General features: G+C 50.7%; 13 protein-coding genes across 13 annotated transcripts; 6 read left to right on the top strand and 7 right to left on the bottom strand.

The window, feature by feature from the left end:
• Nucleotides 1-14: 14 nt before the first annotated feature.
• ASPSYDRAFT_46494 (DUF3140 domain-containing protein) lies at nt 15-588 on the bottom strand. The gene is made up of 3 exons (XM_040847245.1): nt 535-588; nt 361-483; nt 15-284 (listed from the first exon to the last, which is right to left on the bottom strand). Exons 1-3 carry the CDS (start codon nt 561-563, stop codon nt 83-85), a joined length of 354 nt encoding a protein of 117 aa, XP_040701152.1. The 5' UTR covers nt 564-588; the 3' UTR covers nt 15-82.
• Nucleotides 589-1,307: 719 nt separating this feature from the next.
• On the bottom strand, nt 1,308-3,237 carry ASPSYDRAFT_79565 (sugar porter family MFS transporter; the record flags this gene model as incomplete). The annotated part of the gene is made up of 6 exons (XM_040851007.1): nt 1,308-1,530; nt 1,600-1,734; nt 1,800-2,252; nt 2,306-2,859; nt 2,918-2,980; nt 3,036-3,237. 6 exons carry the CDS (start codon nt 3,235-3,237, stop codon nt 1,375-1,377), a joined length of 1,563 nt encoding a protein of 520 aa, XP_040701151.1. The 3' UTR covers nt 1,308-1,374.
• Nucleotides 3,238-3,878: 641 nt separating this feature from the next.
• On the top strand, nt 3,879-5,174 carry ASPSYDRAFT_32507 (uncharacterized protein; the record flags this gene model as incomplete). The annotated part of the gene is made up of 1 exon (XM_040844985.1): nt 3,879-5,174. The coding sequence occupies one exon, from the start codon at nt 3,879-3,881 to the stop codon at nt 5,172-5,174; it is 1,296 nt and encodes a 431-aa protein (XP_040701150.1).
• A 694-nt stretch (nt 5,175-5,868) lies between these two features.
• ASPSYDRAFT_90638 (uncharacterized protein) lies at nt 5,869-7,977 on the bottom strand (the record flags this gene model as incomplete). Its single annotated transcript, XM_040852365.1, has 7 exons — nt 5,869-6,225; nt 6,295-6,449; nt 6,527-6,959; nt 7,018-7,438; nt 7,495-7,676; nt 7,757-7,846; nt 7,906-7,977. 7 exons carry the CDS (start codon nt 7,975-7,977, stop codon nt 5,869-5,871), a joined length of 1,710 nt encoding a protein of 569 aa, XP_040701149.1.
• A 1,175-nt stretch (nt 7,978-9,152) lies between these two features.
• On the top strand, nt 9,153-10,477 carry fpaI (putative methionine aminopeptidase, type I; the record flags this gene model as incomplete). The annotated part of the gene is made up of 4 exons (XM_040849604.1): nt 9,153-9,284; nt 9,354-9,716; nt 9,765-10,311; nt 10,368-10,477. The coding sequence occupies 4 exons, from the start codon at nt 9,153-9,155 to the stop codon at nt 10,475-10,477; spliced, it is 1,152 nt and encodes a 383-aa protein (XP_040701148.1).
• Nucleotides 10,478-11,077: 600 nt separating this feature from the next.
• ASPSYDRAFT_46488 (alpha/beta hydrolase) lies at nt 11,078-12,374 on the top strand. The gene has a single exon (XM_040847243.1). It carries the CDS (start codon nt 11,293-11,295, stop codon nt 12,103-12,105), a length of 813 nt encoding a protein of 270 aa, XP_040701147.1. The 5' UTR covers nt 11,078-11,292; the 3' UTR covers nt 12,106-12,374.
• Nucleotides 12,375-12,785: 411 nt separating this feature from the next.
• Nucleotides 12,786-13,461, bottom strand: ASPSYDRAFT_90635 (uncharacterized protein; the record flags this gene model as incomplete). The annotated part of the gene is made up of 3 exons (XM_040852364.1): nt 12,786-13,135; nt 13,193-13,252; nt 13,293-13,461. 3 exons carry the CDS (start codon nt 13,459-13,461, stop codon nt 12,786-12,788), a joined length of 579 nt encoding a protein of 192 aa, XP_040701146.1.
• A 1,169-nt stretch (nt 13,462-14,630) lies between these two features.
• On the top strand, nt 14,631-16,406 carry ASPSYDRAFT_90634 (multicopper oxidase; the record flags this gene model as incomplete). The annotated part of the gene is made up of 2 exons (XM_040852363.1): nt 14,631-15,534; nt 15,589-16,406. The coding sequence occupies 2 exons, from the start codon at nt 14,631-14,633 to the stop codon at nt 16,404-16,406; spliced, it is 1,722 nt and encodes a 573-aa protein (XP_040701145.1).
• A 738-nt stretch (nt 16,407-17,144) lies between these two features.
• Nucleotides 17,145-18,197, top strand: ASPSYDRAFT_90633 (uncharacterized protein; the record flags this gene model as incomplete). The annotated part of the gene is made up of 2 exons (XM_040852362.1): nt 17,145-17,684; nt 17,739-18,197. The coding sequence occupies 2 exons, from the start codon at nt 17,145-17,147 to the stop codon at nt 18,195-18,197; spliced, it is 999 nt and encodes a 332-aa protein (XP_040701144.1).
• Nucleotides 18,198-18,353: 156 nt separating this feature from the next.
• On the bottom strand, nt 18,354-19,650 carry ASPSYDRAFT_58900 (zinc-binding alcohol dehydrogenase family protein; the record flags this gene model as incomplete). Its single annotated transcript, XM_040849603.1, has 5 exons — nt 18,354-18,536; nt 18,623-18,993; nt 19,046-19,255; nt 19,308-19,442; nt 19,509-19,650. 5 exons carry the CDS (start codon nt 19,648-19,650, stop codon nt 18,354-18,356), a joined length of 1,041 nt encoding a protein of 346 aa, XP_040701143.1.
• Nucleotides 19,651-19,947: 297 nt separating this feature from the next.
• On the top strand, nt 19,948-21,895 carry ASPSYDRAFT_58899 (Zn(II)2Cys6 transcription factor; the record flags this gene model as incomplete). The annotated part of the gene is made up of 7 exons (XM_040849602.1): nt 19,948-20,012; nt 20,080-20,108; nt 20,161-20,342; nt 20,407-21,174; nt 21,234-21,321; nt 21,389-21,727; nt 21,783-21,895. The coding sequence occupies 7 exons, from the start codon at nt 19,948-19,950 to the stop codon at nt 21,893-21,895; spliced, it is 1,584 nt and encodes a 527-aa protein (XP_040701142.1).
• Nucleotides 21,896-22,316: 421 nt separating this feature from the next.
• Nucleotides 22,317-22,949, bottom strand: ASPSYDRAFT_46483 (uncharacterized protein). The gene has a single exon (XM_040847242.1). The coding sequence runs from the start codon at nt 22,891-22,893 to the stop codon at nt 22,726-22,728; it is 168 nt and encodes a 55-aa protein (XP_040701141.1). The 5' UTR covers nt 22,894-22,949; the 3' UTR covers nt 22,317-22,725.
• Nucleotides 22,915-24,757, bottom strand: ASPSYDRAFT_46480 (uncharacterized protein). Its single transcript, XM_040847241.1, has 3 exons — nt 23,393-24,757; nt 23,005-23,329; nt 22,915-22,949 (listed from the first exon to the last, which is right to left on the bottom strand). The coding sequence occupies exons 1-2, from the start codon at nt 24,427-24,429 to the stop codon at nt 23,107-23,109; spliced, it is 1,260 nt and encodes a 419-aa protein (XP_040701140.1). The 5' UTR covers nt 24,430-24,757; the 3' UTR covers nt 22,915-22,949; nt 23,005-23,106.
• Nucleotides 24,758-25,002: the final 245 nt, after the last annotated feature.

Genomic DNA, 25,002 nt, shown 5'->3' with positions numbered 1-25,002 from the left:
TAAGGACATATATTCGCAGTAAAAGAGAAGCTTAGTATCTTATTATCATAAATCAAATTTAAAACCAGCAAAACGCAGTAAATCAATCCTTCAACGCATCATGCCCCCAGTTCTTCAAACTACGATAACTCTTACTCGTCGTATCCTGCTTCGCCTTCTCCTCCTGCGCCAGATGCCGCTTGCAATACGAGACGACGCGACGCATATGGTCGACGTCCTCGTCCGAGTACCCAGACGGCTCCTTGGAGGGATTATGCTCGAGAATAGAGACAATTTTGCGACCGCTATGTGTTAATGCGACGATTATCAGTACTGGGTTGTATACCGTGGACAGTATGGAGGAAAGACAGGGGAAAGAACCTTTCGTGTCCGATCGTTTCACCAGAGCCGGACTCGTTCTGCCACCCCGATGACTGCGATTGCTCTTCCTTGAGCCAGTCGCGCAGCTCGTTGGCCGTCATGTTGACGAGGCCGTTGAATTCGCTGGATGTTGTTAGATGGCTTGGACTGGGCGTTGGGCTGGGGGACGCCAACCTGATCACGGTGCTGCTGTCTTTCACCATTTTGCGGGGTTGGGTTGAATATCGAAGAATTCGGCGCATTTAATTCTTGAAAGTCGTTTGATAGAATGAAGTTGAACTGGATGATGCGTTTTTGGAGCGAGATCTTGACGTCATGACGGCAGACACAGACAGTGAAACGTCAACATACAGTGAGAAAACCAACTAGAGTAACATGAAATAACATAAAACAGGAGAGCACATCGCCTACTATGGATCGTCTGGTCGGCTGCCGTTCCCTAGGAACTTCTTGTCACGGTCCATCTCAGCTTTCCCCAATCTTCCTGCTCAACCCACGACATTCTTGGGCCTTTCACGCGAGACGCTCTTGACGGGAGGCCATATTATTGTAATGTGTCAAAGGCTGGTCAGCGTGCACTGTTTCAGGGTTTAGACTGGAGGCCTGCGATAAGGGGCGTATTGGTTGCCAGGGGCTATTTATATAAGTAGATGACTTGAGCCATGAGTAATGTATTTACGCACACATCAACCAGCTACCGGACACCACTGATTATCCATTATTAGCAAAAGGATAACCATCACCTGATATTTAAGAAGCCGCAGAAGCGCAGAACCACTATAAGCATCAAGAGAGTAAGGATAAGGACAGCTTTCATGATTATTTAAAGTACATGTTATACTACCATAAGCAATACAATTATTAACTATAGGGATGAATTCCGTACATGGCAGGTGACAAAGCATACTTGATGATAACCCTCTCTATACAGGGTATTCCAATATTTCCTTTTCTCTCTCGTATGATCTAACAGGATCGTTCTTCTTAGAACGGGTTGGTGCTAATATTGCCTACTTAGGCCGCGTCCTCAACATGAAGACTGTCTTCTTTGTGTTCTTTCTCTAGCCTCGTTTGCTGGTCCACAGCAAATGTGGTTGTCGGTTTCCACCTGGCAGATGTCCGCGGCGTCGTCTCCTCCATCATCTTGTCGATTTGCTCAAGAGTCAGACCCTGGGGGAATGCATTAGCCTCTTATTTTGTTCCATTGTCGTAGACGCAAAAGGGTTATGAGGGCAATACCTTTGTTTCTGGCACGAGCAGATAGATATACACAACTATAAAGGCGCAGAAGCCGCCCCAGACCCAGAAAACATGCGACTTCAAGTTGCCCTCGTCCTCGTTGACCATGTACGGGGTGATGAGCGCGATAATAGTCTTTACACTAGTCAGCACAAACAAAATGTACAATCTACACACACTCAGCCTCTGATAAGACTTACGTTCCATAGCCAGTTTGAAGCTGTAGAGAGCCCAACGCCTCGCGACCGGATGGGCAATGGGAAAATCTCTCCAACGACAACCCACGCAACGCCCCCCCAGCAAGAAGCAAAGAAGAAGATGTATATTGCGACGAAGGCGATCTGGGCATTGACTGCAGAGATGTTGTTTGCTACAGTCTTCCCTTCAGCGTCCTCGTGTGTATGATTAAATCCAACGGTGACGCCGAGGACCGCTACGAGAAGCTGGCAGATTGCCATGCCCACTGCACCCCAGAGCAGCACTGGACGTCGCCCGAGCTTCTCAACAGCCACGAACGAAACGGGCGTCGAGCACACGTTGATTAGCGTGAAGATGAGGGACATTAGAAAAGTATTCTCGATAGCTCCAGTGCTCTGAAGGAAGGACGTCGAATAATAAAAGATGAAGTTGATCCCGGTCCATTGTTGCATCATCTATTCATCCACGTTAGTCTCAGAGGCCTTCTTCGAGTGGGCCGGCCACGTACCTGAATTGAAGTGCCTAGGATTGTCTTTCTCAAGTTCGAACTGGACTTGGACAGGGATCCACGGAAGCAGTTTAGCCAACTGCTCAGCCAGCCGCCGGGAGGTAGCAAAGACCGCTCGTATTCCTCGTTGGCAACTATCTCTGCAAGTTCGACATCGATGCAGTCCGCGTCGATAGGTTGTCCGCGCAGGCGAGAGAGCGCTTTGCGCGCTTTCTGGGTGCGGCCGTGCTTGACATGAAATCGCGGAGAGTCAGGGAGACACATCACCCCGCCAACGAGGAGCAGACCCCAGAGGAACTGGATCGAGATGGGGATCCTGTATGCCCCAGAGTCTCGACGGTCTTGAGAGGCGTAGTTGATACAAGCGGCCAGCAGCATACCGATTGTGGAACACCATGCGTATGCAGAGACGAGGGCGCCTCTGATCTTTCGCGGGGAGATTTCGGACATGTAGAGGATGATCGTGGCAGACTCTAATCCAACACCAACGCCAGCGATTAGACGGCCCGCCACGATGAGCCCGATTCCGTTCATGGCAGCCTGGAGGACGCAGCCTGTTATTTGTCAATATCTGGATCTGAAGAAGAAAAATAGCAAAGGCCACGCGCCTACCGAAGATATAGATACTGCCTCCGAGCACGACGGTCCATTTCCTCCCAAGCATGTCAGCCACGTCTCCAGCCAGAAGGGCGCCGAAGAAGGTGCCCGCGGAAAGAATAGAAACAATGACTCCCGGTCAATGAGGTAGCATATGGCCCTTCGACTTCGCGGATGAAGATAGGGTTGCCAATCACGCCATTGATGTAGCCAGAATCGTACCCAAAGAGCAGTCCGCCGGTGGAAGCGAACATGCAGATCAAGTACGCTTTCCAGGTAACGGGGGCTTCGATGCGACTGATATCGGCTGTGGCCGCAGGGGCTTGGTTGGACATTCTGTGTGCTCTGCTGTCTCACAGAAGTTGCCCTTTGAGTATCGTTGCCCGTAACAAACCAAATCGTAAAAAGGAGGTGACTTTGGGTGGAAGGTTCGAGATGGAGGTAGGAAAGTCTTATAGAGCGGCATTCTTTGAACTAATACCGCTTTCAATGTGCCCTAGCCTGAGTCCCCCGGAGTCCCCCATAACCCCAAACCGGCAGTACGGCATAGACGGCCCCTGCTGCAACTCCAGATTCCCGGGTTTACCATTTAGACCCTAGCCTTGAGGCCTCTTAGCAAAAGCCCCACAGATTTAAAGATTAGCAGTTCATCAGACAACAAGGCACGACATTATTCGCTGGTCCTCTATTTAACAGCTCCACAATTTAGCAGTTTACCCGTTGGAGAAATGAGTACCGTGTTAACCATACTCTGGAAAGTGCCGCTGCTACACTGAATGTATCGTGGGTAGAACCAGTTTTCCCATGTCAATTTAGCAGCATAGCAGAATTTCACCACTCGTATGCCTTTAACGTTTTGTAATATAAACATAGGATATAAATATAAAGGCATCATCCTTGTCTGCCGCTTGTTCCTCATCTTATCACACACGTTTCTACAATCTCAGCTGTCTCATTTATCCCACAAATCGCAGAAATGAGCCAGAAAATCGTCCTCGTCGGCGCCGGAAGCGCTATGTTCGGACTCGGGGCAGTCGGGGATATTCTCAAGTCCCAGGCCCTAAAGGGAAGCACCATCGTCCTCAACGATATCAACCCGGAGGCTCTCGCCGCGGTCGAGACCGTTGCAAAGAACCACATCGAAAAGAACTCCCTTCCGTACGAAATCACGGCAACGACATCACTTGACGAGGCACTTGTTGGCGCCAACTTCTGCGTCATCTCCATCGAGGTCGGAGACCGCCACGAGCTGTGGGAGCAAGACTGGAAAGTCCCGATGCAGTATGGGTTTCGCCAGGTCTACGGGGAGAATGGAGGCCCCGGGGGTCTCTTCCATGCTCTGCGCATTATCCCCCCGATCCTCGGCATCTGCGAGCGTATAAATCAGATCTGCCCAGACGCCTACATACTTAACCTGAGCAACCCGATGGTCCGCATTACGCACGCCATCCATACCAAGTTCCCAACGTTAAAGTGCATCGGTCTATGCCACGAGGTTGCATCACTCGTGGAGCACCTTCCACAGTTACTCAACACGCCACTCGAGAACCTCGACATTAAAGCCGGCGGCTTCAACCACTTCAGCGTGCTCGTCGAGGCCAGCTTCAAACACAACGGCCAGGACGCATACCCCATCATCCGGGAGAAAGGACCAGATTACTTTTCCAAGGCACCGACGCTCTTTGGATACGTGGGCGAGCGGGCTCTATTCCAGGAGATATTCAAGCGCTTCGACCACTTACCTATCACGACTGATAGCCATTTCGGCGAGTATATACCGTGGGCGGCGAGCGTCGCGGACCATAGGGGGATTCTCGAGTTCTATTCTAGCTACAAGAACGAGATCGACTCGAACCGGAATAGCGCGCTCCAACGCGTGCAGGAGGGCACCCCGAGCGCCGAGTACTGGCGCGTTGTCCAGATAATTGAGGGCATCGTTACGAACTCGGGCCACTATGAGCTGGCCGTGAACATTCCAAACGACGGATACATCGATTGCTTACCACGCAATCAGATTGTCGAAGTGCCCGCAGTTATTGATAAGGATGGTGTCCACGGTGTCAAGCTTTCGTATCCCAAGGCTTTTGGTTGCCTACTCATGGGTCAGGTAGCAGTCAATGACATGACGACGGAGGCCGTATTGTCAAAATCGAAGCATGCAGTGATGCAAGCTCTCCTCGTCGATCCTGTCGTCAACAACGTCAAAGCTGCCGAGGAAATGCTTGATACGATGATTGCGCTGCAGGAAAAGTTTCTCGGATACTTGAAATAGGCCCTTTAAGCTCCGGTATTGTTGCGTGTGGACGTTGTAGAATTATAGATACTTCAGGACAAAAATCCATTCCTAGACTTTGATAAAGATTTAATTGTGCATCAGCTCCGATGTAAAGATTGTTCAATTGCAGAGCGCGAACATACCATTCTGTAAGACAGGGGCGTTGTCCACGTCCGATGGCACCGGCGCACCAGGTCTATTAATTAAGAACTCAGATTCTCCTAGTTCATACTCAGATTGTGAGACGCAGGCCAGCAATAAGTGTTCTACTAATCCGACCAAGGCATAATTCCCTAACCCCGGATTCTGTGAGATTCCTAGACTATGTCATAGCCTCTATTGCCCCTGATGGCCCATGCTCCGATAGCATCTTGCCTACCCAGAGGTATACTGTAGTTTCCCTTTGGAGCGTCCCATCTTGACACTGCGACGACGCCGATTCTTTGCACCGTCGCGGGTATCTATATCCCTTGGTCCAGACCCAAGAAGCTAAAGGCGCTCGGTTCAGGGAAATCTAGTAGAGGGTCCATGATCAGGTCGCTGGGGAGCTGAAACTCAAGAAGGTCATCGGACAAGCCCATCGAGGGTAATGTTGAATCAGTGAGCCCCCCCGGTGCGGAATCGGGACGTTGATTAAAAATACCCGGGCTGATGATTCTAGATTCAGTCAGTCAGTCAGTCAGTCAGTCAGTTAGTGGGCCATTGCACCTGGAAATTCGGGTTCTATGAAAAGGGGAAAAGAGGGTAAACCCACCATGGCGCCTAAGTTGCCGGTAGTGGTCGCGATAGAACTCGATTCACCGGTGGGCAACCCTTCCCGAGCTGAAGCAGAAGTGCCTGTTGCCTCGTTCATATAGCGGTCGATACGCTGGACGTGGTCGCGTATCCGGGCCGAAATGGCGTCTGTCCATCTGAGGTTGGCCCCGAAGTTGCCAACGAGATCAGCCATCGCAACCAGTGCACAGCGAACCTGCAGGTAAGTCCATTTCGACAGTGGTGCATGGATTACGGATCCCAAAAGATGTCCTACGCCCGCGAGATGATGAAGCTACGCAGCGTCAGTGAAAGATGATATAAGAAAGGCGGACGAAAGGTAAGATAGTTTAGTCTCACTCACCATGGAAGTCGAGGAGGCTTGGATGTATTCGGACGGGACATTCGAGAGCCCATCAAGCAACTCACCGGCTATCGCACATCGCTGAGAGAGGCTGTGTACTTCAAGTCCTGCGATGACCATCTTGACTGTCGTCATCGTAATGATAATGTTGGCAACTTTGCGGTGGAGAGAATTAGCTTACTCACGCTCACAGACCAGTTAACTATACAAAATCGTTTAGGGAATTACACACCCTGAAAGCCGTACCTATCCTCGACAATATCCCACGTCATTGGGCGTGCGTGCTTGAACTTATTGGGTAATCCCTCATAGAGTCGAGAGACTAGCTTTGAAATTTCTGCCGCGCTTGGTCCGCTGTCACCAAGATTGTCTCCTTTCGTGGAAAATAGGCGGTTGACCGCATCACAGGGCCCCGTATCGTATGTCTGCCGCGACCGTATGCGGTCATTCAAATGTTCGAGGATGCGGTAGAGTTGGGTAACAAAGTTCCAGCCGCGGATGAAGGAAACGTCGGCATCCTGACGGGGGAGGATCCCGGACTCGATTATGTCTTGGTCGTCGTGTACCTCGGCGGGCAAAGTGACGGAGCAGTGGGCTTCGCGCAGGCGCATCACCGAGCCAAAGGTGACGGCTAGGTAGACGTCGAAATGATACTGCTGCCAAAACTATGGATGACCCTCTGTTATTTCCGGCCTCTTTCGCCAGGGTTAGCTTGAAACTTACCAGTCGACGGCGCTCCTGAATCTCAATCTCGGAAAGGTGTCTAGGCCATCGCCTTTCATCATGAAACCCGGTGTCTGCACACATTGCCAAATATCGATGCATGTGAGCGTGGCAGCCGCGCAGGTCGTTGTTCTGCAGACAAAGTGTACAGAGCAAGGACTCGGTTCGCATCCAGTTAAACTCAACTCGCCCAGTGACTGCGGTCGGTAGGCTGTCAAGACAAGCCTGATGAAACGCATCTGCAGTCGGTACCGATGCGCTTTCAATTGTTCGTAACCAAGGAGGGGGCAGCGCGCCGTCTTGCACCCGCGCGCGTGCGGTAGCGCACACAGCCATGGTCACAGCGAAGAACGCGCGGTCATGTGTGTAACGCCGGGAGGCTATATCGGCCGAGAATGTTGGCCAGTGGAAGTAGAGAATGCTAAGGTCGCGGTTAGAGAGGGACCTTGGACAAGGGGGACAGAAGTCGCCGGTTACAATGGATACACCACTCGGTAGTAAATATCGACGAGATCTCGAATAACCGTCGGACTGGCAATTTCTCGGTACTGCCATACTGGGAAGTCCTCAAGAGCAGCTGTAGGAGCCGACTGAGGTAGATGTAAAGAACTAGGAGCTCTGTGGCCAGGGCGCGCTCGGAGATTGGACTGAGTATGGGGCTATGGATCCAGGTTAGTATACAAGTGGAGGCTTCAGGACGCCTATGGCGATATTCTCGACAAAACGGGGCAAGACTTACACCGCGGCGTTTAACGGGCCGGTTGTAGGTACAGGCCGATCCAAATGAAGTACATGGCCCGCAAGCCCTCGGCGTTGGACCGGGGGCACACTATTCCAGGGCAGTGGCGGAGTTAGCTACGCTCAACAATCCGGGCCAATCTTTATTACCTTTAAGCCTCCACTGTGGCATTTATCACAAGCTCTCTGGAAGAGGTCGTTAGATAGTTCGTAACACGCCATGGCAAGGTCCGAACCGTGGACATACAGTTATACGTCTTCTTTTGAGCGGGACATGGGGCGGGGGATTCGCATTATTTTCCATGCTTATCTGTAGAGTTTAGTTCTTTTTCGGGTGTAGTTATTTAATTGACATTCTGACCAAGGAAGATCGTGGCACTGGCAGCATACAGGATAAATAAAGAACTAGGTAGAATAAACGTACTCGTGCCTGGCAGGGACACCATGTACCCGGCTCGGTTAGCCTCGTTTTTCCGGTCCCGCGAATTATATAATCTGGGGCGAGCCTTTCGGTTTATTCAGGGATGAGATGCTCCTTTCTCATTTTACGGGTCCGTGAAGTGCTGCGCAATTTAATCTTTCTTTACCTTGATTGCAGTATTGTGGCCCGTGAACGTTATGCAGAATTCTCCGTCTTGAGTAGGAATGAAGGAGACTGACACTCTATTACTGGGAAAAGGTCAGACTGGGACAATCCTACCATTACTCTTATGCACTCTGCCAGTAAAGTAAATGTACTCGCTTGTCTTTTTCAGCTTGAAATGGATTATTACTCGATAATAAATGGTTCTAAGTTAAAAGGCTCCACTAGAAAACTGTTCATTTTGAGAATATATGTCTTGCCTTGCGAGGACTCGGGTAAAAGATGGTAAAGCTGTTATACTTTCAACGAACACTGCTACGCTTAGATCTACAGAACACCACGAGAAGATATACATGGTTTATCAATCCGACATCATGGAGGCTATCGCAAAACAAGGAACAATGTCAACTGTGGGTTATCAATTCAACCTCAAGGACTTGCGCGATGTATTATGTCTACATTTGTTTTACTTCCAGGGGGGCTTATATGAATAGAATCTTCGAGATATCATGGATATAATATAACGAGTGGGAATTTTCATGGATGATCCAACGGAGGATCCCCAGTAACGGTTTGTGCGTATAATTTCAATATGAGAACTTGGCTACAGTGTAGATATAGTAATGGCGGAGCGGGGCGACAGCGGAAACATTCAAGGTTGACTCCGCTGGCTCCACGCCTAACTCCGAACTCCGAACCCCAAAGACTGATGACTAATGTGCTGAGATTGGATTTTGCGGGGATGGAGATTCCCGGAGATCACAACCGCACGAGACAGCAGCATCGAGACGGACCAAAGCAAACCATTGCTGCAATGGTCGACACCAGAGAATGTCTTGGGGAAGACTGCCACAATAATGCCGGAGATTTGCAGTGCCCGACCTGCCTGAAGCGCGGCATCAAAGACAGCTATTTCTGCTCCCAGGACTGCTTCAAGAAGAATTGGGTTTGTTTACTTTACTGGTAGTTAACTAGTTACTCCAAAATCCTGACTAACGGGTTCTGTCACATTTAGTCTCAACACAAGATTATACACAACGTCGCCAATGGCACGGTACACGATGGTGTCGGACCGTACAATCCTTTCCCCTCATTTTCCTTCCCAGGGAAAATCCGGCCGGTCTATCCGCTGTCACCGATGCGCACTGTTCCCAAGACGATAAAACACCCGGACTGGGCTGTGACTGGTATCCCAAAAGGTGAACTGCGCTTGAGCAGGACAAAGATCGACATCCTAGACGCCAAGGGCCAGGAGGCAATGCGCAAGGTGTGCAGGTTTGCGCGAGAAGTACTGGATATCACTGCGGCAGAGTTGAGACCAGGGATCACGACGGATTATCTGGACGAGGTCTGCCACAAGGCCTGTGTGGAGAGGGATGTGAGTTCAATCTTCCTACGCAGCTCCTTTCGTTTCTAACATTCATAGTCATATCCTTCCCCCTTGAACTACAACCACTTCCCCAAGTCGTTGTGCACTTCCCCGAACGAGGTGATCTGCCATGGGATACCAGACCAGAGAATTCTTCTAGATGGTGATATAATCAACCTCGACATCTCATTATACCATGGTGGATACCACGCTGATGTCAACGAAACCTACTACGTCGGCGACCGAGCCAAGGCAGACCCCGAATCAGTTCGGGTAGTCGAAACAACGCGAGAATGTCTGGACAAGGCGATTGAAATAGTTAAACCCGGAACTCCAATACGAGAGTTTGGACGCGTGATCGAGAAGCATGCAAAGTCCAGGAACTGCAGTGTTGTTGCGACCTGGGGCGGCCATGGCATTAATACTGAGTTCCACCCTCCGCCGTGGATTCCCCATTACGCGAAGAATAAGGCTGTCGGAGTATGTAAACCGGGGATGACCTTTACGCTCGAGCCCATACTTACGCTGGGGAGGCCGCGGGAGGTCTATTGGCCGGATAACTGGACAAATGTGACGGTTGATGGGAAACGGACTGCTCAATTTGGTATGTAAAGCATTTTCAATTGCAACTTGCCTTAGTGACTACTAATAAGCACATAGAGCACACCCTACTTGTCACGGAAACTGGAGTCGAGATTTTGACTGCGGCAAATGAAAACTCACCAGGTGGCCCTGTACCGATGCCGACCACGACTGGGACAGAGGACTAACAGCGTGCCCGTTGCATAAACTACCGGGCACGACGCAGCTGGACGCACATACCACATGAATTCTTGACCAGGCGGCTCAGGGCAGATACATGCATTAACCCGCAGCATGATACAATCAATGCACGGAAGTGCTGCTGCTTGATTCTATAACCAAGGGATGCTCTAGCATCATTTCTTTGACCCCAGCAAACTGCCACCGCAGCACCGTGCTTGGACCTGCAGCATCCCCGCGACATCCGCATGGATGCGTCGTCGAGAGCATTTGGGTGCCAGCTATTTCATGATCTCATATCAGAAGTGATGCCTTGCAAATTGCACAAATGCACTGATCTCGAAAAGACCCTGCTGTCCGACACAGTCGACCGTGATTGAGAGGGATGATTGATTTTGGCGATAATATTTCCATAAGATGCCTTCAAGTAGCTTCAATAAAAGCCATCCGGCAGCGCGCAACAGCTCGTGTAACAGCGTCGAGCAAGGCGCAACTGCAGGTTAATATTGAGAACGGGATCCCCCAGTATACAAGTAGCTACCTAGATTAGGGTTGAGTCGACAGGACCATTCTGTAACGCTTTCTTTGATATCTAACCAATGTTACAATGCAGCTTCCAGCCAATCAAACTCTGTATTATATCTTTTGCTCATGTAATAATCAGTGCTGACATTGAATTTAGTCCTCCGGCAGCGGGGAACGAAGCTGAACCTCAGATCAGATCACCTTCAGGCAGCAACGCATCTCGCATTCGTTTCCACGAGTCCGCGACACAAAAGTCTTTTTGCCAAATATAGAGAGTTGCTAGAAAAAAGCAAACAAAATGGGCCTCCCAACTGTCGTCCTCGTCCACGGCGCCTGGCATACCCCCGCAAACTACCAGAGTTACACGGCTGCCCTGCGGGCCCAGGGGTTCACCGTCCATTGTCCCCTCCTCCCCTCCTGCAATAAATCACTGCCACCGACGACTTCTCTGCAGGACGATGTTAATGCTGTCCACGAGCTCGTTTCTTCGCTTGCCGCAGCCGGCGAACGTATCCTTTTGATCATGCACTCGTACGGCGGGGCGGTCGGCACGGCGGCGGTTGACGGGTTAGCTTATCCGGTTCCAACGGCGTCTGGTGGCAGTGAGGCTGGAGGTCGACCTGGAGGTGTAGTCCACTTGCTCTATCTCTGTGCCTACATTTTGCCTCCGCGGACGTCGATCTGGGATATAGTTCTAGAGGCAGGATTTGACTCGATTTTTGAGGAGTATGTTCATACGGCTGACGACGGGAGTACATTTCCGGCAGACCCGGGCTTGATGTTCTTTGCTGGTGATGACTCGGTTTCGAAGGATACGATTGATTCTGCCCTGCTGTCGCTTGTGAGGTTTCCACGGGGTGCCTTGACGGCCTCGGTGGAGGGGGGTGCTGCGTGGCGTTCTATCCCGGTGACTTATGTGCTTACGCAGAAGGATTATGGGGTTCCTCGGGTTTATCAAGATATTATGCTGTCCAAGTTTAAGGGTGCAGGCGTGGAATTGAGGACTGAGGACTTTGATACGTGCCATAGCGTTTTTATTTCAAAGGAAGCGGAGATGGTGCAGCTCGCTGTTGAGGCAGCTAACGATGGAAGGAACTGTCCCATGTCTTAGATGAGGTTTGGAAAACATGCAGGGGGTCTGTGAATAGGTTGTAATACGATGCTTTCCCAGTCTGGAAGTTATTTATGGGAGGTTCGAGTGGCGAAGGATTCCAGACACCCACCGTTCGTCGTAAAAGGGACGACCTGGGTGGCACTGTTGCCCTAACCTGGTCAAACATGTGAGTCCAAAAACGAGGAATTGATCGCTTAAGCGAGCTGGACGAAACGATGGAGAGATCGTAATAAGCGTTTCAGGGAGTACGGTGTACAGCAGCTGAGCAGCCTCACCGGAGATAATCTGACCTGTCATTTCCAATGCGGCTTACATGGTGTCTCGATCCTACGAGCGTAGCAACCGATGGCCTGGAATGTCAAAGTGTGGCTCGCCCACAGCAGGGAGATCCTCGGGTACTGGCTGGCGCTATGCGTTGTCGGGGTTTCCATGCCTTAAGCGCTGCCATGCTGAAACCGCACACTGTAAGCCACTTCCTTCGTCCTCTTTCGACAATGCAGACGGAATGGAACACACCGAACCAGCGATACAGAAAGGTTTTAAGGTTTATTGGATAACGGCTCAATGGGCGTCTTTGCGAGCAAACTTCAGATTGATTGGCCTACTCTACGCCGAATAACATACTACCAACACCGGGGTTCCATAGCCTTCGCCACCATCTCCAACAAACAGCCCATCTAAAACATTGACTCAGTGGCCGGGGCGACGGTTCTCAAAATCACAGGGATGTGCTCAGACGCAACGTCGCTCCAGATCAACGAATATACACCGTCCGCGTCGGTCGGCACCGCGTAGAAGTATGTGTTGTTCTTGTTGATCATCACGTAGTCCCCGTAGAACTCGAAGACACTGGCTTCCTGCGATTGAAGCTGTGTCGTTGTCGGTTGTTTAAACGCAACTGCGCCGTTTTCCGAGCCTGCATCTGGGAGTGAGAGCACTGTAGTTTGGATCGCGGCCTCGGTTGAGTCGATGCCGGTGTTGTTAGGGTGGGCCATCCAGGAATTCGGGGAGGTTTCGGAGATGGTAACTGATTTTCATTCAATTTTGTGTCAGTAAAGGCATTGAAAGGGACTGGGTGACTTACAGTACACTGGCTGGGCTGTCTTCGCGGTGGATAGAGCTGCGTCGCCGATTTGGGCTTTGGCTGGAAGATGTTAACAACACAGCAACTGCAGGCGCCAGACCGGAGTACTTGCCGTCTGCGTAGAAGAGAGAGAGTCCACTTATTCCCTCTCCATAGGCATAGATGTTGAATGTATCTTCGACCGCTGCGGCCTGGCGGACGCTGAGGGCATGAGTGTCGGTAGCCAGGGCGGCGCAGGACACCGTAAACAGAAGGGAGTAAAAGAGCATCTTTGAATGGGACTTGCTATTCCAATGTATTCTGAATTATAGAGAACTTAAAAAAAAAAAATTGCAAAGATGTTGGAGTTGGCTGGATAACCAGCTGCAGGGCCGAATTCCGATATATGATGCCAGAGTCAGCCACCACCATCAGGCCACCAAGCAAACAAATGTATTCTGACACATCTCACACCCTTGGCCTCCTTTAGGTATGCTCGCTCTGCTCCAAGACGAGCGCTTGCACTAGATTACGACTGAGGCGCCCCCTTTTCCACCTTCACGAGACGGCTTTGTTACGTATCCAAACACGAGATGATTGCTTTTTGTTTCCAAGGTTGGCCTCACACCCAGCCAATAACTGCCTAACATAGACCTGGTCCCATCGATGGGCTGTGCTAATTTAGGACTTATGCAAGTGCCACGCGCTGACAGGCGTCACCCAGATCCAGCAATTTAAGACATGCAGGGCCCCGGTTCAGCCCCAATCGCCCGGTAGACGAACCCTATCGCCGATTGGGGCTCGGCAGTGTTATTCTAGTATTCAGATCGAAGGCAGCTCTGTCCGATGACCGATGGAGATTGTCATGGCGGTCATTTCGGTTGCCTGATATGACGGGCTGTGAAATAGCAAGGCTTTGGTTGGTAGATACGTATTCGGGAATATCGATAGGGCGAGTCGGTGTGACCTGTTGCAGCAGGCAAGCCGCATGATACAGAAAGATCTAAGCTGCGTAAGGGCTAAGTGGATATTGTCTCAATCATTGGGGTGTGGCTGTCTTCTTGGTTTTACTCAGTGCTGAAAATGGATAATGTGGAGAGTGCGAGTTGGATGACGGAGACCGAGCAGGCATCGTGGACATCAGGGTATAAGTCCTGCCCGTCCTCATGCATTCTGAGATGTCACTATTAAGTCTGACAATCTACGACAATCTTAAGGCATCTGGATACTGTTCCTGAGCCAGCTTTCATTCGCTTGCCTCGGCATTATGCTGCTCCCTTATAATCTTCTGACATATGCGTTGTGTGCATCTGCCTCCTGGGTGTTCAATCATGACCTGAGTCGTGTAGAGCGCTCTCTCGCCCACGATGCCTCCGGTATGCAGCTAGACCGGCGGCAAGGTTCCGAGGTAGCATCATGTATACCAGGGTATAAAGATTGCAGCTCGTCAACCCAAACAATGACAACTACCACCAGAACCTCCGCGGGCTCGGAGAGTACGACCACTTTGCCCAGTTCTAGTACCTCATCGACGACCTCATCAATACCCACTGGAACCCCATGCGCTGGGAACACTCCAGACACCAGGTCCAGCTGGTGCGAGTACAACATAGACACGAACTACCACGATATCACGCCCAACACCGGCGTCACGCGAGAGTACTGGCTCGAGATTGACGAGATTATAGCAAACAAAGATGGCTATTCACGTCCCGCAATGGCTATCAACGGGACCATTCCCGGTCCAACCCTCTACGCAGACTGGGGTGACGAAGTCGTTATCCATGTCCGCAACCTCCTCCATGAGACACTTAATGGAACAAGCATTCACTGGCACGGTATCCGCCAGCAGAACACTAACCAGAATGATGGAGTGGTTTCAATTACCCAGTGCCCAATTACTCCAGATCATGAATATACGTACCGCTGGCGCGCGCAGCAGTATGGTACATCATGGTACCACTCCCACATGGCTCTGCAAGCCTGGGACGGTGTATCCGGGGCACTCGTCATTAATGGACCTGCGACTGCGAACTATGATGTTGACGCAGGCACTATCATGCTTAATGACTGGCCCCATCAAACAGCCGCCGAGCTGTTCCACTTCGCCCAGGTTGTCGGCCCCGTTACCTTGAATAATTCGCTGATTAACGGGACCAACACCTACGGTTCTGGAGACGACGAGACCGGTGAACGCTTCAAGTTGAAGGTCGAGGAGGACACCTCGTACCGTCTTCGCATCATCAACGGGGCCCTGGACACGCACTATAAGTTCATGATCGACAACCATACCCTGACGGTGATTGCCATGGATTTTGTCCCGGTTGAGCCTTTCAACACCACGTTTATCGATATTGACATGGGTGAGTCCCACAATCCCATCTTCAAACATAAACCCATGTACTGATATCCCCTAGGTCAACGTTACGATGTAATTGTAACAGCAAACCAAGCCTCTGTCGCAGATTCCTTCTGGCTCCGGTCCATCCCGCAAGCAGGCTGCTCCTCTGTTGAAGATCCTACCAACATCCGTGGTATCTTCCACTATAGCGACAACCCAAGCACCCCAGAGACAAACCCCTGGACCTTCGTTGACAGCTGCAACGACGAGCCAATGGAAAACCTCATCCCACACGTCCCACGCACCGTCCAGGCCCCAGACTGGCAGGACAGTACAGAGGCCGCATTCGACCGCAACGCCGACGGTCTGCTCCGGTGGTACCTCAATAGCACCACCATGGAAGTATTCTGGGATGATCCCACGCTGAAGCAGATCGCGGACGGCAAAAGCAAAAATGACATGATGATGGACTGGGATAACTCTAGTGCAGTGATTGACCTGCCCATTGCGAACCAGTGGGTTTATCTGGTCGTCAGCACGGCCCAGCCGGTTTTCCATCCTATACATCTGCATGGGCATGACTTTTTTATTCTCGCGCAGGGCTTGAATCCGTGGGATGGTACTGTTGTGACGGATAATCCGCCGAGGCGGGATACTGCGGTCTTGCCTGGGAATGGGTATCTGGTTATGGCGTGGGAGACGGATAACCCGGGGGCGTGGCTGATGCATTGCCATATTGGGTGGCATACAAGTGAGGGGTTTGCATTACAGTTTGTGGAGAGATATGATGAGATTAAGGGCATCATTGACCAAGATCAGTTAAAAGAGACGTGTAATCTTTGGAATGGATATGACGAGAAGTACGATATTGAGCAGGAGGATTCGGGAGTTTAATGGCTAAGTTTATATTGGTTTTGGTAACATGTTTCCCTTTTAACTTCAATAAAACTATAATATATTAATTCTATTACTGCCAAGTTTCTGAGCGACGGTCCCTTGCAGGAACAGTTGTAAACCTATCAAGTGGTGGTATCACATCAGAAACGAGGTTGACTCAGTTATTGACACCGATCGACAATAAGGTGGCGCCACATACCGGGATCTGTACCTTGTCGCACGAACATATATCGAGCCCATTATTTAAGCGCAAAGTAAAAGCTCTACTATTGAAATACAGACGCCAAAATTAATGTGTCGATTCCAGTTTTTGAGATGGCAGATGACCGACTTTTGGTTGAGATTTATCGAGAGCGGGGTGGGAATCGAATAGGCTGTATGCGATTAGGGCTAATCGGAGGGCGTTGTATACTGGAGGGTCGGCGTCTTCAATGGCACTATTTTGCAAGTGGCATGTCTGCTGGAGTTGGATTCGGGAATCTGGAATTTGCTATTACTGGTCGGAGAGCCGTCTACAACCAACAGATCAGGTTGGGTTCTTCACGGGTGATACTCATATCAATTTAGCCTATATTACGCCCTTCCAGGCTCATGGTAACATCACGAGATTGAGGGGCACTGCCGTTTTAGACACGGAGATTCCGGTAGTACAGACATATATCTGCAAGTTTCAGCTCTATCTTCATTGCTATTCTCTAAGGATTTACTTCCGTTATACAAACAACGGCATCCAACATGGCAACCACAGAACAAAACGGGACGCAGAGTCCTCCCAACTACGCTCTAACAGAAGAACAAAAAGCCCATTTCCTCCAACATGGCTTCGTCCGGATCCCGAACTGCTTCTCACCGGAAAAAGCAGCCGAGTGGACTGATAATGTCTGGGTCCGGTTAGGATACTCCCCCACAGACAAGTCCACCTGGGCAAAGGAGAGAATCAACATGCCACACCACCGCAGTGAGCCCGCGCGTACATTCGCACCCAAGGCCTGGGCAGCCATCTGCGAGTTATGCGGCGGCGAAGACCGCATTTCAGAGGACTTTGCCGACTGGCGCGATTCGCTGATTGTTAATCTTGGGACGCAGGAGTGGGAGGGCCGTTCGCCCGATCCGAAGGATTTGGATAATTGGCATGTCGACGGGGATTTCTTCGTGCATTACTTGGATTCGCCGGAGCAGGCGCTGTTGGTTATTCCGCTGTTTAGTGATATTAGGCCAGGTGGAGGTGGGACGATGATTTGTCCTCAGGCGATACCGTATATTGCGAGGCATTTGGTGAGGTCCCTACTAAAGGTTTGGTTACTATACACTCAATCTAACGGTGCTTAGTATAACCACCCGGAAGGCGTACTTCCCCATATGGGCCCCCGAGGCCAAGAGCACCAGTATGCAGACATACATGGGTTTTACAATGCGATTGTCGCACAGTGCAGCGAGTTCCATGAAATGACGGGCAATATCGGAGATGTCATACTGATGCATCCGTTTATGTGCCACTCGGCCTCGAAGAATAGTTTGCGGGTTCCGCGAATTATCACTAATCCACCAGTTGCTTTGAAGGAGCCGTTCAACTTTGACCGGGATGATCCTAGCCAGTATAGCCTCATAGAGCGGAAGACGCTGCTGGCTCTGAAAAAGGACAGACTGAGTGGGTGGAAGATTAGGGCGGAGCGTGAGAAGATTGTTCCTGCGCGAATGAAGGCGTTTTACGAGATGAAGGAACAGGAGGAGGAGCGGTTGAGACTGGCTCAAGGGGCTGCTACTGTGTATCCTTATCCGGGGACTTAATAGAGATATCCAACACGAAGGCGGCAGTCAACATATCCAAGGATTGATGCATGACAGGGTAGTGAAATTTATATATTCTTGGATAGAAATAGGTCTATGCAGAAGGCAATGATGAAAGATACTTTTATCTTAGTCAATGCTCGCTTTGCCCCCTTGCTATATTTCGTAGACAATCTTATAGGCAGAGATCTTCCCATCTCTATATTCCTGGAATCCGTCTGGGACCGCGTCTAAACCATGGAGAATCTTGGGAGTGTTCGGTTTGATAGTGCCATTTTGCAACCACCCAGGTAGCTTTTCAAAAAGCTCACTGGATAGTTCGTGGTCATGTTTTGATGCCTAGCCAGCAATATTGTTAGTTATCGTCTGCAATCGGGGTTTATGCGAGTCACGGAACGGCTGAAATTGGGAAGTAGAACACATACAGGCCACTTGAAATCTCCATAGCTGTGGTCTTTAAGGAATGCTGTCCACACCAGGACATCCGTGACAACGGTGCCTGCCGCGACGTTCTCGGTGTGCGCCTTTCCAGGTCTCACGGTACACAGCCTGCCGGATCCATTGCGGAGTGCATGAGAGGCTGTTGTGGATGAGGTGGCATTCCCGATAGTATCGAAAGTGTGAGCCAGGTTCGGGACGGCCTTTTGGATTTTGGCGACAACATCGCTGTCCTTGTAGTCGAAGACATGCTGGGCGCCAAAAGAGCGGACAAGTTCAGCGTGCTTGGGGCTGCATGTTGTTACCACCTCAAATCCAAGAAGTGAGGCAAGCTGAATGGTATACAGTCCAACGCTGGCTAGAAATCCTTAGTCCTAATGTCACTTGCGGTGCGTAGGCAAGGTACTTACAGCTGCCGCCCCAGACCAGGACGCTGGTACTCTTAGCTTTGGAACGATCAAGCGCTAGACAGTCTTTCGAGAGCAAAGCAAGCCAGGCTGTAGCAGCGGCCAGGGGAACAGTGCTGGCCTGTTCTCGTGAAATACTCTGGGGAACTTTGAACGAAATCCGCTCGTCGGCCACGCAGTACTGGCTATATGCGCCGACGTACTTGACTTCTCCTAGACAAGAGTGAGCACACTACTGTACGAAAATTCGAAGGATATCACTTACCACCCCAGACCAGACCAGACACGATATCGCCCTTGGCGAGTCTGGTAACGGCGCTACCCACCTCGACAACTTCGCCTACAAAGTCGCATCCGAGCACGGTACCATCTCCGAATGCGTTGCCATCAAACGATTGCACTGCAAACGTGAGCGACGTTCAACTTTTACTACAAGCATGACCACTTCTCAAGGACGATATCTTACCATCCGTTGGGTTCTGGGCTACGTGGGATAGTTTGACAAGAACCTGGTGTGCTGCTGGGCGAGGGACTGCGATGTCCTCTTTAGAGAGTTTGGGAGCCTGCCCGTCGACAACGCGAACAACAAGGGCGGTGTTAGATGCCATTGTGATACTTGTCTATTGATCAGACAGGAACAGAAAAGGAGGGGCGCTTTATACTTCTATCAAAGTGAGGGGTGACGTAGCCTTGGCGGTCGTGGAGGAAAGTGGAAGCGCAGGCGGTGGATGACTAAGCAGCGCTTGCGCTTCCACTTTCTACTTCACTTTCAACTCCACTCGCACCCAGTTGCCTCTTCTCCCATTGAGCTGGGCGGATTTCCACTACTGTCATTGAGAAGTCCCAATCGTTACCCTGAGCCGCATGGACTATTGTGTTTGAGTTCCAGATGGCAACCAATGAGGATGAGTGCAAACAGAACGAGTCATGCTGGGGACCCAGTGCATAGGAAGCGAACCAGGTCTGGCTGGTAAGTTCAAGGTCGATATATAATGAATAACATTGGTGGGAATTGGCTGATTAGTCTACATGGACAGCTTACCGTGTCGTAGTCGGCGTCGTAAATGTAAGTGTCGTCTCCATTACAGTCTGCCGCTGGAATTACTGACCCTTGCCAGGCGATGGAGCCCTGCCACGCTGTCGGAATTGCGAACAACGCGGCTGCAGTTGCCAATGGGGTCTCAAGGCCTCTTTCCACCCATCGCGATCCCTCAGGCTGTCTAGTTGCGAGATTGTTGCTCTAGCGGTGATAGAGAAACGGCGAGTTCAAAAGTCTCGCCAGCCCCGGGGATCTCCTACGGTCAGTCCCTCTTTCCAAGTCCAGCAAGAAGTCAGTCGCAGTAAAAGGCTAACTCGTAGTGTAGATAATTGACGAGACGGGCCAAATCCTCCGTGGGTATAATGTTCTCGGTAGTGGTGCCTCTCTTTCACATTCCAATAATGACCATGCGGACCTAAAGCAAAGGGAATCGCGCCTGGGCTCCTGCAGCATCCCGTCATCACCCCGACTATATAACGGCCATGATACTGGAACGCCTGATATACCTTACGAAGAACTTTATCATTCTAAGTCGGATGACACTCATCGACTCACTGGCACCACCCTTAGCGTAGCAGATCTCTTTGCGCCTAATCTGCGGACATTCGGCCTCTCTCCGTTATCTAACCCCATACGCAATAGATCTTACAGAGAGACCTCGCCAAGCTGGCGACGAGGGCATATAGCTCCTTCCACACGTAGTCGCTCGACTTCTAAACTTATACCGGATCCTGAGCCTCCGCTGCCAGTCTCCAATGCAGAAAAGCTCCGCCTGGTCTCCGCTTATATGCAAGAGACCGGCACCTGGTGCGAGACAACTGATTCGGATATGCATTTCACCGTACGAAGCCTCCACGATATTATGGGGTCGCCGGCTTTCGTTGGGGCTGCAATGGCGCTGGCCTCGCGCCAGTTGGATTATCTTGAAGGCTGTGAACGACAGGTTACCTTGGAGCTTTACCAATACACCATTCAGCTTCTGCTACGTCAAAATACAGCAGCGCCCGACCCGTCCGTGCTGGCTGCATGTACACTATTATGCGTTTATGAGATGATGGCTTCAGAAGTCCATGAGTGGCGCCGCCACCTAAAGGTCAGTCTGTATCTTCGAGACATTACACCATTGAAGCCGTATTCACAGTCCATATTTAGGGCTGTGCTGGTCTCCTGCAGGCCCAGAAGTGGAACGGATCTTCCCCGGGAATCATCAAGTCATGTTTCTGGGCATTTGCACGAATCGGTAGGTGAAGGCCCAACTCCGGGAAACTCTGTCCGTATTAAGGGTACTGAAGACGAAATCATCGTAGACATCTGGGCGGCTTTCATCACCCAGAATACGACGCTTATTCCAACGGACTTTTGGCTGGACGATACGTCTTGCAAGTCTGTACGCACGACCGGGTCAATTGATGACTACTGTAATTTAGCAATCCTCACCTTTGCTAAGATTGTGAACTTGCTTGCTCTCCGTAGCCATCGAGAGAATGAATGCTACAACTCGGCTTCCGCAACGTCATTGCTGAGCCTCTGGGATGAGCTCCAGGAGTGGTATCAGCAGCGCCCACCGGATGTGTATCCATTGCTCAGAGATCCTTGCTCATCTGGTAAAGTATTCCCTACAATTATCTTCTCTCGAGCCTCTTCCAGTAAGTCCACTAGACATCCAATTATCGCTCTTCGCGCTTATTCGTGTTTGGCCAGTATGCGGGAACACCTTTTACCATACTGGGTGCATATTGCTTCTTCGGACAGGCGTAGTCACAACAGGGACTCCACGCTCCTGTTCAAGAGACAAGGTATGTGGCTTGCCATAATGCTCTTAAGGGTGGATGTCTTTGGACAAGATAAACTAACTTATAGTTCAAGCTTCTTCAGGAAGACCTTATTTGGCACGCGCGCGAGCTTGCCGGGATCTCTATGTCAAACCTATCACAGTAAGCATGCTTCTTCTCGTTCTTAAATTCCACTAATGGCGTCTGGTGTGCGGTCATCAGTTCCTTACTTCCTAACTAACTTGTGCCCCTTTTAGTGCCAACTGGGTCAATCATCTCCACCCACTGTGCATTGCTGGAAGGGCTTTTGGGGTAAGTAGTTCGCAGACCTACTCGAGGAGCAGGGACACTACACTCGACAGCCCACCAGGGTATCTGTCGCGGAACTCCGTATCCTCAGCACAAGGAGCTCCACAAACGACTTCGATGATCGGGGATGGCCGACCTGCCTTTCTGGACCATACGGAACAGTATCCTACCGAGAAACTACTACTTCTGAAACACTTGGCTCGAATCGAGCGCGAGACCGGATGGAAGACCTCTGGCCGAGCTGCTGATCTACGGATATTCTGGGGCCTCGGATGAAAAGCCGGAGAATAATGAATTGCACCCTGCAGGCTCTACGTCTGGCCAATATTCATTTAAGGCGGCGCAATCCCATACTTCAGGCCGGGCCGTGGCCTTCGTTCAATCCATATATCCATTATAGAAGATCGCAGCTATGCATGCGGACATGAACAACAGAAGCACTTGTCACAGAGAACACGTGTCACCGCATATGCTTTTATATACATTACAGTGCAGTCACCTCGCCCAAGGAGAGGACTTATGACCACCATTTCGACAAGACAAGTCTTTGGTAAATCCCATAATCAAACGTCACTTTTCTCCCCGACGACCTCCTCATGTGCAGATGATACCTTGTCAGACAGTTGCTGATCAAGCGGGATGCTCGGTCTTTTCTTTGCGTGTCTCACGGTAGCAAGTACAGACGGGCTTTCGCGGAAGATAAGGTCGATTTCCTCAAGGCTGCGTCCCATAGTCTTTCATTCCATTAGCAACAGATCTTCAACCAGGATATCAACCAGGATATGATGTAGGCAGGAAGACAAACCTCGGGGTAAAGGAAGTATATTGACAGCGGGATGCAGAAACCGATGCAGGTATACACGATGTAGTATTTATATCCGATACTCTCGATCGCGACGGGTGTGATCATTGTCACGACGAAGTTCCTGGATAGCAGTCATTGATTAGCTCTGGTTTGTTGAATGGATATAACAGAAGGATTCGACGAACCAAAGCCAGTGGTTTGCAGTCGAAATACTAGACATAGCCACACGAAGCCGGGTTGGTGCAACCTCGGTGGTGTAAAGGAAGTTTGCACCGAGGAAACCGACGGGGAGGAAGAAGTTGAAGAGGAAAATAAAGAGGACGCTGACAATCTGCGCTGCGTAGTTTGATCGAGGGAACGAGGTAGACACCGCGAGCCCCAGCATGCACGCTGCCATGCCCGTGCCACTGACAATGAACGCGAAGCGACGCCCGAGTCTATCGATCGTGAAGAATGAGACGAAGCAGGATAGGAGCTTCCAGGTGAGTGTTCCTCCAGATAGGATGCGTGATGTTTGGGCATCTAGGTCGAGGCCTTGTTGGAAGATGACGGTCGAATACACCGATATGAGGTTTCCGCCAGCCATCTGCTGATAAAATTGCAGTAGGATGCAGATGCTGAATCGGTACAGAAGTCGGCCTTCGCCCATACTGAATAGATCCAGGAGACTGCCGGCGTGGTTGGCCGTTTGCTCTAGGGAAGCCTCAATACTGACGATTTCGGATGTGACTTCGGGTGAATCGATGGGCGAGCCCTTCAGTGCGGAGAGACAGTCCTGGGCTTCGCTGACCCGGTTCTCGCGTGCAAGCCAGCGAGGCGATTCAGGCATGAAAAAGATGGATGCCATGAGTACGAGGGACAAGAAGCAAGGCAGCGCAACGGGTGGTCGCCAGGTCACAGGCCCGGTTTCGAACTGGTAAAAGCCTAGATTGATCCAGGCCTGTAGGGCATAACCGAGAGAGATGAAGAGACCGTCTAGGACGACGTGTTTACCACGGTTCTTTGAGCTTGAACATTCGCTTTGCCAGGTTGGGACTGTCCCACTGAGCATTCCTACCCCAACACCGAGAATGGTACGGCCGACGACTAGCTGGGCGAGATGGAATGCAGATGCCTCCAGAATCTGTCCGATAAGTGTCAGGACGGCTCCAACGAAAATCACCGGACGGCGGCCGAATTTGTCTGATGTATAGGAGCATGATAGACAACCGGGCAGGGCTCCGAGTGTAAAGCAGGCGATGACAACACCCTGCACTGTGGCATTGTCACTCTTTTGTGCACCACTTGTGGTGTGCGTATCGATGCGAGGAAATAGGGCAATCCAGTCAGACAGCGAGACGAGGCCTCCTAGGTTGGACTGATTGTAACCAAATAGGACGTATGAAGGACAGACGATCAGGGCTAGCTGAGCGAGAGTAAGGGAGCTGCCACGCAGTCCCCAGAGGAACTTGGAAGAAGTCATTTCCAAAGATAGTCACAGAAAAGCACAATGAGCACAGCTGATCCGGGGAGACATCTGGGGTATTAAAGGGCTGAAATCCATACTAAGAATGCAGGGCCTTTGCATGCAAACCCCGGCCTGCTGTGAAACGGGCCGGTATAGCAGGGCAGCCCGAGGCCTTGATGGCGCCAGGTGGGGACCTGAAAATTTTTAAATTACTTGGATATTGGAAATTGGAGCTCCAGTGTAGGTATTTGTAAATCTACCTCTTTCGGATTGGGGCTGAGGCCAAGAGGCCATGGCATATATTGGCATCTTAGCTATGCACCAAATACTATATAATACGCCCATTTAGAACTTTAATTCTTTCTTGTGTTTCCCTTGTTTAACCCTTTATTTCTCTACCAGGCCGTTACAAAAGTGCAGCCTCGGACCCGGAAGCTTGCAAATTTTCGTCCATGTACCCACTAGGCCTGCTTTGGGTTAAAATACTATTATTTGGATAATAAAATACAAAGCACCCAGGGCTAGATTGGAGTCACGCCTCCTTAGCGCTCGGAATAGGGCTCTTATACCGATGGAAACTGTGGAGAA

Source organism: Aspergillus sydowii (genome assembly GCF_001890705.1).
Source record: "Aspergillus sydowii CBS 593.65 unplaced genomic scaffold ASPSYscaffold_7, whole genome shotgun sequence".
Lineage (NCBI taxonomy): Eukaryota > Fungi > Ascomycota > Eurotiomycetes > Eurotiales > Aspergillaceae > Aspergillus > Aspergillus sydowii.
Note: the sequence above shows the minus strand (reverse complement) of the source record. Positions and strands in the feature narration are given on the sequence as shown.